This window comes from Sorex araneus, chromosome 3 (assembly GCF_027595985.1).
Source record: "Sorex araneus isolate mSorAra2 chromosome 3, mSorAra2.pri, whole genome shotgun sequence".
In the NCBI taxonomy this organism is placed as follows: domain Eukaryota; kingdom Metazoa; phylum Chordata; class Mammalia; order Eulipotyphla; family Soricidae; genus Sorex; species Sorex araneus.
In genome coordinates, this window is record NC_073304.1 from 141853012 (window position 1) to 141865854 (window position 12843).

General features: G+C 43.3%; 1 protein-coding gene across 1 annotated transcript in view; it reads left to right on the plus strand.

The window, feature by feature from the left end:
- CFAP61 (cilia and flagella associated protein 61) overlaps positions 1 to 12843 on the plus strand; it is a 411272-nt gene that overhangs the window by 328272 nt on the left and 70157 nt on the right. The window contains exon 25 of the mRNA XM_004614437.2: positions 5254 to 5459. Coding sequence (XP_004614494.2) covers positions 5254 to 5459 — 206 coding nt within the window. The remainder of the gene's footprint in view (positions 1 to 5253; positions 5460 to 12843) is intronic.

Consider the following 12843-nt stretch of genomic DNA (forward strand, 5'->3'; position numbering starts at 1 on the left):
CCTGGATTCGATTCCCAGTATTCCATATGGTCCCCTGAGCACCGCCAGGAGTAATTCCTGAGTGCATGAGCCAGGAGTAATCCCTGTGCATCGCCGGGTGTGACCCAAAAAATTAATTAATTAATTAATTAATAAAATAAAATAAAATAGCTGCTTATTTTAAAAAATAAGCAACACTGCATCTGCCATAAGTCATCACCCAGTTGAGTGATTTTTCTCTAGAGACAGGCAAAAAGATTTCTGGACTTTTGAAAATTACTGATAAGAAAGATCTAAATACTTTATACAGATCTGTCTGACCAGAGGTCCCAGTAAACCTTCAGTGTGACCCAGATAAACCATGACAACACAGAACCCTAAGCAGTGTTGCATCTTCAGATGCTCAAAATAAACAATTAGCCCAGCTGATCTAAAATTAGCTCTCCTGGTAAGACTTCGAAGGCCCCAAGGAGGGGGGCTGGGGTAACAGTTTGTTATTTGATCCTGAAATTCAAAAATAAATCCAAAAATCTCTTCACCTTCACAGAAGTGATCCTTGATCCTTGATCAATTCAATTCAGTTTTAACCTTCTTAATATCTGTCTGCTGACGTACCAACCGGAGACATATCCTCCACGGGCATCAGCAGCCAAACTGGAAACTTTGGTGGACAAATATAAGTTTTATTGGTGAGAGCCTAATCTCTATTTCCCCCTATACTCTGAACCTTGTGCATAGCAATCACCAATAAATATTTGCCCAGGCATATAGAGCCAGGTGAGGAGATGAAACCTCTTGGGATTCTCAGTCAACTTTCCCCCCAGGATGTCTCAGTTGTGAAAGAACTCACTCAACACTAAAGTTGCTAATGTCAATCTCCAAACGGTCTTTAAGGTTTTGCATTTATTCTTAGAACACACATGACAGGTGTGTTCTTTCACCCTCACTGATCTATGTGCATGGAGGGAAATTTGAATCGACCATATGAAAAATGTACTGATTATGATACCGAGATGCCACATGTTCCACCCTATGTTCCACCCGTTGTTTAGTCTGACAATTCTAGATTTGAGTAAATAGACAAGAATTAAAAAATTGTGGGAATTTTGCCTGGATCAACCCCTATGGAAAACAGTATGGCACTTTCTCAGAAAAGTAAAAATGGAAAGTAAAACCAGCAATTCCACTCCTTGCTATCTACTCCCAACACAAAAATATTCATTCAAAAGGACATATGCATATCACTATCCATTACAGCACTCAGCACAATAGCTAGGATATGAAATCAACCTACGTGTCCAATAAAAGATGAATGGATAGTGCATGCATATATATACATAATGAAATACTATGTATCTATGAAGAATGATGAAGTCATTAAATTCTCTGCAACCTGATGGAACTGGAGGTTATCATGTTATCTGAAGTGAGTCAGGAGGACAAATACTGGAGATCTTACTTTTCTGTGGTATATAGAAGAAAAACAGCAGGAGGGAATGCATGGTATCAAAGGGAATGGGTACCCCAATTATTCTTAAATCTTGATCATGGAAATGAGGACAGAGAAGGGGAGTAAGAAGAGACAAATGCAGTACTCCCTCGAGCAGGGGAGTAAGAAGAGATAAATGGAGGGATAACTAGTATAGGAGTCGGGGCCTTGGCACACTGGTGCTGTAAGAGGTGTGGTATACTACACAGCCAACAGTGCTATAATCATGAAATATAAACTACAACAGCAAAACTTAAAAATCTTCTTGTCAAAGGGGCAGGCTGAGGCATGGGAGGGAACTTGGGGACATCGACAGTCAGAAGTCAACACTGGTGGAGAGATCGGTGTCGAAACATTATATGCCTGAAATTCCATGATTAATAACTATGTAAATCACAGTGCCTTCATAGTCAATAAATTTTTACCCGTGGGGCAACCTGGGCTGAGAGAAGCCTTAATGGAGAAGGCAAGACTGAGCAGATGACAGATAGGAACAGCAGTCTGAGGCCAAAGGCACGCGCACTTTCCAAGCTCTTAGCCTGAAGGACCAGCTTCTCTTTTTCCACACCAGACTCTCCTGGGAAGCAATTCCCTTTCTCTGCTCCTTCCTTCTCTCCTTGTTCCCTCTGCTTTGTTCTATTTCTCTTTTACTCATTTTGTTCATCCAAAGTCTAGTGCCTGTGCCAGCACAACTTGTGTGCTTTAAAAGAAATTGTTAGGGGCTGGAGTGATAGCACAGCGGGTAGGTCACTTGCCTTGCACGCGGCCGACCCGGGTTTGATTCCCAGCATCCTATATGGTCCCCTGAGCAGCGCCAGGGGTAATTCCTGAGTGCAGAGCCAGGAGTGACCCCTGTGCATCGCCGGGTGTGACCCAAAAAGAAAAAAAATCTGTAAAAGAAATTTTTTAAAAATCATCCCCAAAAAAGAGAATGATATTATGTATGGGCCAGAGTGATAGCACAGCAGGTAGGGCATTTGCCTTGCACGTGGCCAACCCAGACTCGGAGAGTCCGGCAAGCTACCGGGAGTATCCTGTCGGCATGGCAGAGCCTGGCAAGCTACCCATGGCGTATTCGATATGCCCAAAAGAGTAGCAAGTCTCACAATAGAGACATTACTGGTGCCTGCTCAAACAAATGAGAAATGGGATGACAGTGACAGTGACTATGTATTATTTTTTATTCTATTCTTTTTTTAAAATTTTTATTAGTGAATCACTGTGAGGTACAGTTACAAACTTTCATGTTTGCATTTCTTTTACATCCCTCTACCAGTGCCCATTCTCCTCCACCAATGTTCCTAGTATCCCTCCCACCCCCACCTCAACACCCACCACCCCACCCTGCCTCTGCGGCAGGGCATTCCCTTTTGTTCTCTCTCCTTTTGGGTGTTGTAATTTGCAATAGGAGCTGGAGTGATAGTGCAGCGGGTAGGGCGTTCGCCTTGCATGCAGCCGACCCGGGTTCGATTCCTCCGCCCCCCTCGGAGAGCCCAGCAAGCTACCGAGAGTATCTCGCCTGGGGCACAGCCTGGCAAGCTCCCAGTGGCATATTCGATATGCCAAAAATAGTAACAAGAAGTCTCACGATGGAGACGTTACTGGGGCCCGCTCAAGCAAATCGTTGAGCAACGAGATGACAGTGACAGTTTGCAATAGAGGTATTGAGTGGCCATCATGTTCGGTCTATAGTCTACTTTCGGCACACAGCTTTCAACCCGAGTGGGTCCTCCCAACATTCTCTACTAGGTGTTCCCTTCTCTATCTTAGCTGCCTTTTCCCCTAGCATATGAGGCCAGTTTCCAAGCTGTGTGGCAGACCTACTGGTTCTTATCTCTACTACTCTTGCGTGTTAGTCTCCCATTCTGCTACTTTATATTCCACAGATGAGTGCGATCTTTCTATGTCTTTCTCTTTCTTTCTGACTCATTTCACTCAACATGGTGATCCACTTATAAGCAAATTTCATGACTTCATCTTTTCTAACAGCTGCATAGTATTCCATTGTGTAGTGTACCAAAGTTTCTTTAACCATTCATCTGGTTTTGGGCACTCCGTTTTTTCCCAGATTTTGGCTATCATAAACAGTCCTGCAATGAACATACAACAGTATACCATGCAAACTACTTCTATAGTTTTATACTTCTATGAACGATACCATGAACATATTTTTCTACTATAAAATATGGTGTACCAATAATTTCTGCTACATACATTAGATCTTATTGTAGGTCTTCCCCATTCTTTTGGGAATGCCTTACTGGGAGATTTTTTCTTGTGAACTTCTTTCCCTTGTTGGTTCAAGATTTACCTGACATTCTACCTGTAAACTGACCTTGTGTCTAACAATTGACTGATTCCTCCTCAGAGCTTCACTCTATGATAAGTAAACACCTTCCAAGTTGTTATAATTTATTTAAATATCTAGTTAAACTGTGTGTTCTTGTTTAGAAAAAATCCCCAGAGGATATCCAGGATTAAGTAAATGTTTGGAATCAGTACAGTCCACCTTGTCTTGGATTTTAAGTGTCATATTCAAGTTCAGAGTAAAAGCCTAACTCTATCTGCGTGAGGCCAAGATTTATTGAGCATTGCTATGCACAAGGTTCAGAGTGTAGGGGAAAATGGGAATTTAGATAACTAACAAAACTTATGTTTGTCCACCAAACTTTCCCATTTTGGCTGCTGGTGCACATGGTGGCAGGTCAGCAGGCAAGCATTCGGGGGGTTGAAACTGAAAATGTGGCCATACCATGGATTAGAATAGCACCTCTCTTTATCATTCTGATTTCTATAGCAGTTGTAGCTAATCTCTAGGGAGAAAAAAGTCATAGATTCATTCTTTTATTCACTTACGATCTGAAAGTAGCCTTAAGAGTGTGGATATCTGTTTCCCATCAGCCTGAGCCCTTTGCTGGGAATAGGCCTTACCGAACAGTTGGAGTTTGACTATTAAGAACTCACTTTTTCCTTGTTCTTTTGTTCAGAAACTTGGAAAGAACAGAAATTAATTGATTACCTTTTGCAACAAAGATATTTTCATCAAAGTTAATTGTATCACTGTCATCCGGTTGTTTGTCGATTTACTCAAGTGGGCACTAGTAACGTCTCTATTCCTTCTAGCCCTGAGATTTTAGCAGCCTCTCCTTACTCATCTTTCCCAATGATTGGAGGCTCTTTCAGGGTCAGGGTAATGAGACCTATTGTTACTGTTTTTGGCATATCCAATATGCACGGGTAGCTTGCCAGGCTCTGCCCATGCGGTCAGGATACTCTCGGTAGCTTGCCGGGCTCTCCGAGAGGGACGGAGGAATCGAACCCGGATCGGCCATGTGCAAGGCAAATGCCCTACCCACTGTGCTATCACTCCACCCAATAATAATAATAATAATATAAACAAAATTACCTCCCAGAAGAAAATTTAATTGTAGTTCACCACATTAGCTGTGTGAGATTTTGAGAAATTGGTGGTCATCACCTAGCAAATAATTTAGAAACAGGAACAATGAATTCACAGTTTCAGACATCAAGAGGAACTGGATCAGAACATGAGTTAGTCCAAGTGTGTGGTTTCTATGACACCCTGTTTGTTATCTTCCACCGAGTCCAGTCAATATCCATTACTGCTATTTAAAAGAAATGATAGGGTAAAACCTATTCCATTTGAAGAATACATTGCTATAATAAAGTTCCCAAAGTCCAAAAATGTTTCTTTTTCTTAAATTTAATTTTTTTTTCAAAAATGTTTCTAATGTTGTTTCCCTGAACCCTCTCCCTCCTTGCAGGGCACAGAGATAGTGACAGGTACTGCAAGTGACGGAAATTACTTCCGAATACATATTAATAAGTATAACATGGTGGAAACCATCACATGCCTTTCGAAGAAGCCTTTCCCCACTTCCAACTATATCCGTTTGTTTGGCCAACATGAGCAAGTCCTCAACAACCTGTGTAGTCGATTCAGTGACAACATGATCCCAGATCTCTATAGGTAAGCTGAACATCTCAGTTTACCTTTAAGCATGTGCCATGTGCTTTGTGAAGCAGTAGGAAGCAGAACAGATACCCTCCGAAGCTAGGTGGCAAATAGTTCAATCATATAGTTAAGAAGATCTGACTCATATGTGGCATTGGCCAGACAGCAGGTAACATCAGGAGAGAATGGGCACTGGATTCGTCCCACAGGACCTCCCTGCCACTTTGGCGTGGGGAGCTCAAGTGTACATCGAGGCAGACCTTTCCAATCATGGAAGGGCCCTGGTAAAAATCCCCTTTTACAGGGGATGTCCAGAGAAGAGCTCAGAAGCTTCAGAGGTCATTTGGGGGGCAGAATAAGGAAGCACCTGTTCGGAATGGGAGCTTCATGATCACAGGAGGCGGGCGACAGTTTCAGTCTCCTCTTCCACAGCAAATGTGGGATGTGGACAAGGGTTGTCCAAGATATTGTTAAGGAAATATTTTCAAGTTTGAAGGCACTCTTGTCCTACACCTTTCAGAAGATGAATTTTAGAGTTGAGAGCCACTTTCAGATATAGTGTTCTATTTGAAAAATTAGGAGAATTTCACCTTAATTCCTATAAAGAAAATGGCAAAACTAGTTTCAGACAGAGAAAGGACGGAGTCATAAGTTCTAGGGTTCTTACTGCCCAGGATGCCTGCCAGTCTCTTATCCCTCTTGAAAAATGGGAGGGAGGAAGGAAGGGAGGGAGTGTGGGAGAGAGGGAAGAAGTGAGAAAAGAGGGAAGAAGGAAGGAAAAAGAAAAGGGAGGAGGAAAAAGAGGAGGGAGGGAAAGGGAAGGAAGGAGGGAATAAGGGAGGGAGGAAAAGAGGGAGAAATGAAGGAACGGAGGGAAGGAAGAGGGAGGAGGGAAGGAATATGGAGGAATTTCCTTCACATGTATGAAGTATTTCCCAGAGCAGTAGCTGAGATAACTGACCCCCACAGTCCCACTAACCTCGAGATTGAGTCATTCTGCTGTGAAAGGGTATCTTCGTGTGCCTTTAGTTTTCCTGTCCATAATCTTTAACATATTGTAGTGTCCTTTTATTTAAGGGTCATTTGTGACATCTGTGTGAAATGCCTGTTTATGGTGTTGGCCCATTGTGTGGAAGGGTTTGTCTTCTTATTGATTATTGTTACTCATATGTTCTGTGTATACATTTGTGTTGGATATATATGGTTATTTTAAAATCATTTTTACCAAGGTACTTGTATTTATAATACTGTTAATTATATGTTTAGATATTTTAAATATATATTCCACTTTGAGGCACAGCTTTTTATTTTGTGGTGTAAATAAACAGATTTTCTTTTTAAAAAAACTTTATTGAATCACTCTGAGATAGTTATAAGCTTTCATGTTTGGGTTACTATCACACAATGATCAAACACCCATCCCTCTACCAGTGCACATTCCCCACTACCAATATCCCCGGTATATCTCCCCTTTCTCACCCTCCCCCTGTCTCTGTGGCAGACAATATTCCCCATACTCTCTCTCTACTTTGGGGCATTATGGCTTGCAACACAGACACTGAGAGGTCATCATGTTTGGTCCATTATCTACTTACAGCACACATCTCCAATCCCGACTGTCCTCCAGCCATCATTTTCTTAGTGATCCCTTCTCTATTCCATCTGCCTTCTCCCCTCCACTCATGAAGCAGTCTTCCAGCTATGGAGCAATCCCCCTGGCCCTTGTATCTACTGTCCTTAGGTGTCAGTTTCATGTGATGTTATTCCATACTCCACAAATGAGTGCAGTCCCTCTATGTCTATCCCTCTCTTTCAGACTCATTTCACAAAGCCTGATACTCTCCATGTTTATCAATTTATAAGCAAATTTCATGACTTTATCTCTCCTAACAGCTGCATAGTATTCCATTGTGTAGATGTACCAAAGATTCTTTAACCAGTCATCTGTTCTAGGGCACTTGGGTTGTTTCCAGATTTTGGCCATTGTGAACAGTGCTGCAATGAGCATATAGGTACAGATGTCATACTACTGTGCTTTTTTGCATTCTTGGGATATATTCCCAGAAGTGGTATTGCGGGGTCATATGGAAGCTCAATTTCTAGTTTTTGAAGGACTGTCCATACTGTTTTCCAGAAAGGCTGGACCAGTCGGCATTCCTACCAACAGTCAAGGAGCGTCCGTTTTTCCCGCATCCACACCAGCACTGGTTGCTTTTGTTCTTTTGAATGTGTGCCAATCTCTGTGGTGTGAGATGATATCTCATTGTTGTTTTGATTTGCATCTCCCTAATGACTAGCAATGTGGAGCATTTTTTCATCTGCCTTTTGGCCATTTGTATTTCTTTTTTGAGGAAACTTTCATTCATTTCTTCTCCCCATTTTTTGATGGAGTTGGAGGTTTTTTCTTATACAATTCTACTAGTGTCTTGTATATCCTGGATATTAATGCCTTATCAGATGGGTATTGGGTAAATATCCTTTCCCATTCTGTGGGCTCTTTCTGTATTTTGGTCACTGTTTCTTTTGAAGTGCAGAAGCTTCTTAGTTTGATGTAGACCCATTTGTTTATGTTTGCTTCCACTTGCATGGGCAGTGCTGTTTCATCCTTAAAGATGAAAATATTCTGCAGATATTCTGGAGCAATAGCAAAGCGGGTAAGGTGTTTGCCTTGCATGAAGGCGATCCAGGTTTGATTCCTCTGTCCCTCTCCGAGAGCCTGGCAAGCTACCGAGAGTATCCTGCCTGCACAGCGGAGCCTGGCAAGCTACCCGTGGTGTATTCGATATGCCAAAAACAGCAACAACAAGTCTCACAATGGAGAGTTACTGGTGCCTGCTTGAGCAAATCAATGAGCAATGGGATAACAGTGAAACCGTGATAATAGTATCTTTATCATAAGTGGTGCACAGAGTGCCATAGTTTGAGTTTATGTAGAGCTCAAAGCCTGTACAGTTTGTATCTGACTTTGAAGTATTTTTCTAAATGGATTAAACTTAAAATGAAATGAAATCCCTGAGAGAATAATCAAAGTAATCCGCTGCTTGTGAAGGAAAAGTGTCTCCTGTTGGGGGTGGTGTCTGTGAGTCTTCTCTGCGCATACTCGGGCATCTTGGATGGCAGCTTTTCCCCGGTAGGAAGGTGCTGTTACAGTGGACTGTGGGCTTGAGATGGCTAGTTTGGGACACAACTGTCGCAGCTGATAGTGAATAATATTTAATTGATTTGATTTGAAGAGCGAACATTTGGAGTGGCGAAATAGATCCACACTGTCACTTAGGATGGGCCAAATTCTATCTGTCAGAGGGACTCAGCAGGGTCAGGAGACGCAGCTGCTCCGAGAAGGCCCCCTCCTCGTCAGCCTCCCAAAGGTGCACTGGTCTTGCTCTCCACATGACACCACGTTCTTCCTCAGCGTCTTGAACCGCCACCAGGCCTTCTTGCTCACGCTGTGCTGTCGCAGAGACTGGTACGGCTCTGCCCAGCACACTGGCTTCTTCCAGGCAGGGAGGTGAAGCGTTTCACCACTGTTGGCTGCAGTGTGGGCACTGGTGTCTCTGGCCTGGGCAGCACCAACAACACCCGTCGTTGTGTCCAGGCAAGTTGCTATCCACTCGGTGTGAGGCTGCTTCCACCCTGCTGCTGTCTGCTACCAGGGGCTGGACCTTAAGATCAAGTTTTGTGTTTTTCCAGATTAAAAAACAACAACAACACTGAATCCTTTCTCTCCGCTTTCCCCAATCCGTCATACTCATCAGCAGCCAAGACAAAGCCATCGGGCTCTGCTGCAGCAACGGTGGCAGCCAAAGGAGCAGGCGGATGCCATGATCCGGCCCTGTCAGCAGGCTGGCCTGCCTACAGCCAGCCCTGAGACACAGCTGACGTTTGCACCATGGTGGTGTGCGGGTCTGGAGTCCAGACCAACTTTACCTTTTTTTGACTCTGTTTTTCCCTCCGAGTCAGTGTAAACCTGGGGCGAGGAAGAGAGCACGTTCAGCACTGCCAGAGCAAGTATGCGTGCATCGGCAAGCGTGTGAACGGGACGGGCAGAGGGACGCACCACTTCCCTGACCTGCCACACAGAGAATGAGTCCTCAAGACTGTCTGATGACCGAGCCAGACTTCAAGTCTCCTGGTCAATGTGACAGAGACATCCTCACCACGCCCACCTGACAACTTGTGCCTCACAGGTGTGGCATACACACACCTTTTGTGGCCTTTGTCACCCCACCTGCATGCTCAGCAGAGGTTCAGAAGGAGCAGCTGCTTCCCAGAGTGGCTGGAGGTGGGGCAGAGAGGGGAGCTAGGAGCACATTTCCTGAGAAATCCTGAGCACAGAGCTTTAACTAGGCAGGCAGGGCTGCTGGCTTACCTCTGCCTTGTCTTCACTTATCCCACTTGTTCATGAATCTGTGGGGGGCGCAGGGGGGGAGTATTGTCTGCTGAGTCCCATGGTCCTCCCTTCACCTTAATTAACAGTCAGCAGCATCCTTTATCCTCACGGTTCAAATAGGTCTTGCCCTAGCTGCTTTGTGCGAGCCCATCAGATCCTCATCAACCTTGATTAACCCACCTCTTTTCACATCTTACCACGCTCGCCTCTCAGACAGCCCTCCTCTCCTGCCAGCACGGCTTCCTCTGCACTTTCACCCGCACTCCAATGGCCTATTTTTAGTATGTAAGTGCTGCTGTGCGCAAGATTCGAAAAGGGTTTTGCACAGATCCTTTCAAAGGCTGCCATTACCTTTTTGAACTATAAAGCTCCAGAAGTTGTTCCCGTAGGAAAGCTGCGCCGTGCTCTCTCTGTCAGAACTGCCAATTAGGATGCTGCTGGCTCTCGCCAGCTCCTAATTCATTTATAAGACTACAATTGGCATTATTTAATCATGAATTAAATGTTTTTCTATTCTTCTGCCTAGTCCCATGTCCAGTAGGAAAAGTGTGCCTTTTTTTTTTTTTTCAAAAAATCTCAAAATTTTAGCCAACATGTTTTTGGCCTCCTTTAATTCCTGCTGGGTGCAGGGGAGTATACTTTCTTGAAAGCTACTGGATAGTATTCCTTTTTTATAAAAATCAAAACCCTTTCCCTAGTCAGAGTCTTACCAAGTGACCAGCCTGTCTTGCAGTGTTCCTGCTCATCTGTTAGATTTCAGTGAAATCAGTTCTACTTGGTGTAGAAAGAACCTTTTTTCAAATGCTGTGTGAAGATAAAATCCACTCTGTCTTCTGCTTTGTAGTCATTCAATTTTTTCATTTTCATAAAAGGTTATATAAATAAGTCTTGCTCCTTCAGTCTGGAGAGCTACCCCACACTCACTGGTCATTCTCTGGTCTCCTTGCTCCACCCCCAGTTTGGGTTATGCATAGAATTACATAGTCTGTGAAACTAAATACACACTTAAAGTTTTTAAAAAATTATTCTAGCCTGGGGCAGTCCTATTAGTTTACAATAAATACACATTTGCAATTGTACTAATATTCATGGTATTGATGTTACCTCACTTCAACATCACCAAAATGCTGAAGACCCTCCACCAACATTCTTATGTTACTCCTGGTCCACCTCTACATTCCCCCTTTACTAGGCATTCTTGGTTTTATAATACATGGCCAAGGGTTTGTTATCATTTGATGGTGCTTATTCCTTTGTTTTGTTTCTCTGTACACCACAGATGAGTGAGACCAAGTATTTGTCTTTCTGCCTGGCTTATTTTGCTTAAAATGATACCCTTAAATTCCATCCAGGTTACAGTGAACTACAGGATTTTATTCTTTATTATGGCCGCATAATACTCCATTGTATGAATTCATATTTTTTCATATTCTTCTCCCTTGTTACTGAGATAGTTAACATTAGGCCTGAAAGTCTAAATTAATTCCATTTGGCATAATGTCATTTACTACTATGTTTGTAATATTGCTCTAATTAAAAGACACCTTTCTCCTACTCAGTATGATTTATGTGTGGAATTAACTAATCCTAGAATGAAATGCAAGATTTTTTTAACTTGTAGCCATATCATTTACCATTAGCTATTCATGTCAAATTCTATAAAGTATATTTATAAACAAATATACTGATTTAGTCAGGGCTGAATAGTAAAAATCACTAATACATGGAACTCTACATAAAATGTGAAACTTTTTTTTAAAAAAATCTGTTTACAATAGTATTTCTTGCATATAATGAAAAGTTGAGTTTCCCTCCCTGCCCCGAGCAGAGCCCTGGCAGCCAAAAACCTCCAGAACCCAGCCACAGCCATGCTCGAGGCCACTCTCTACATACTTGGATGAGCCTCAGGCATGAAGGAACCAGCAGAGGAACCCAGGTGTTCGGTACCAGGGCTGATATCTTCAAGCCTGCTTGGATCAGGACTGGGCCTCCTCCATACAGATCCCCCTTTTTCCAGTCACACCCAGGTAATCACAGGCACAAACTCCCCCCCCCCCACATACACCATACACACACACTGTATAATCCCATTAACAGAAAAGATCCAGAGACTAAAACAAAGCTCCCAGAAGTGCTTTGTCTAGTTCTTATTGTCTAGTTCTCCCTCTCAGAGAACCTGGGAAGCTACCGAGAGTTTCCTGCCCACACAGAAGAGTCTGGCAAGCTCCCCGTGGCATATTCGCTATGCCAAATACAATAACAATAACAGGTCTCATTCCCTTGACCCTGAAAGAGCCTCCAGTCGTTGGGAAAGACGAATAAGGAGAGGCTGCTAAAATCTCAGAGCTGAGACGAATGGAAACATTACTGGTGCCCACTCAAGCAAATAGATGAACAACAGGATGATAGTGATACAGTGAATGAAAATACAGTTCTACATCCCCTATGAACATTTATTAGAAAGGTCTGGATTGAGTCCCTTTATGGTTTGAGATGTCAGCAAATTAAAGTTTTATTTCAAGTGCTTCAATTTTATTCATGATAATCTTTGCTTTGAAAAACGTGCCCATGACTCATCTGTGGAATATAGAATAACAGAGTGAGAGACTAATACCCAAGACTAGTAGAAATAAGTACCAGGAGGCTGACTCCATGGCTTGGAGGCTGGCCTCATATTCTGGGGAGAGGGCAACTCAGAGAAGGGATCACCAAGTATAATGCGGTCGAAGGCCATGCGGGGGAAGGGTGATTCGGGCTGAATGTAGACTAGAGACTGAACACAGTGGCCACTCAACACCTTTATTGCGAACCACAACACCGAATTAGAGAGAGAGAACAAAAGGGAATACCCTGCCATAGTGGGGGGGTGGGGTGGGGGGAGATGAGATTGGGGAGGGTAGGAGGGATGCTGGGTTTACTGGTGGTGGAGAATGGGCACTGGTGAAGGGATGGGTTCTCGAACTTTGTATGAGGGAAACAAGAGCACAAAATGAGTAAATCTGTAACTGT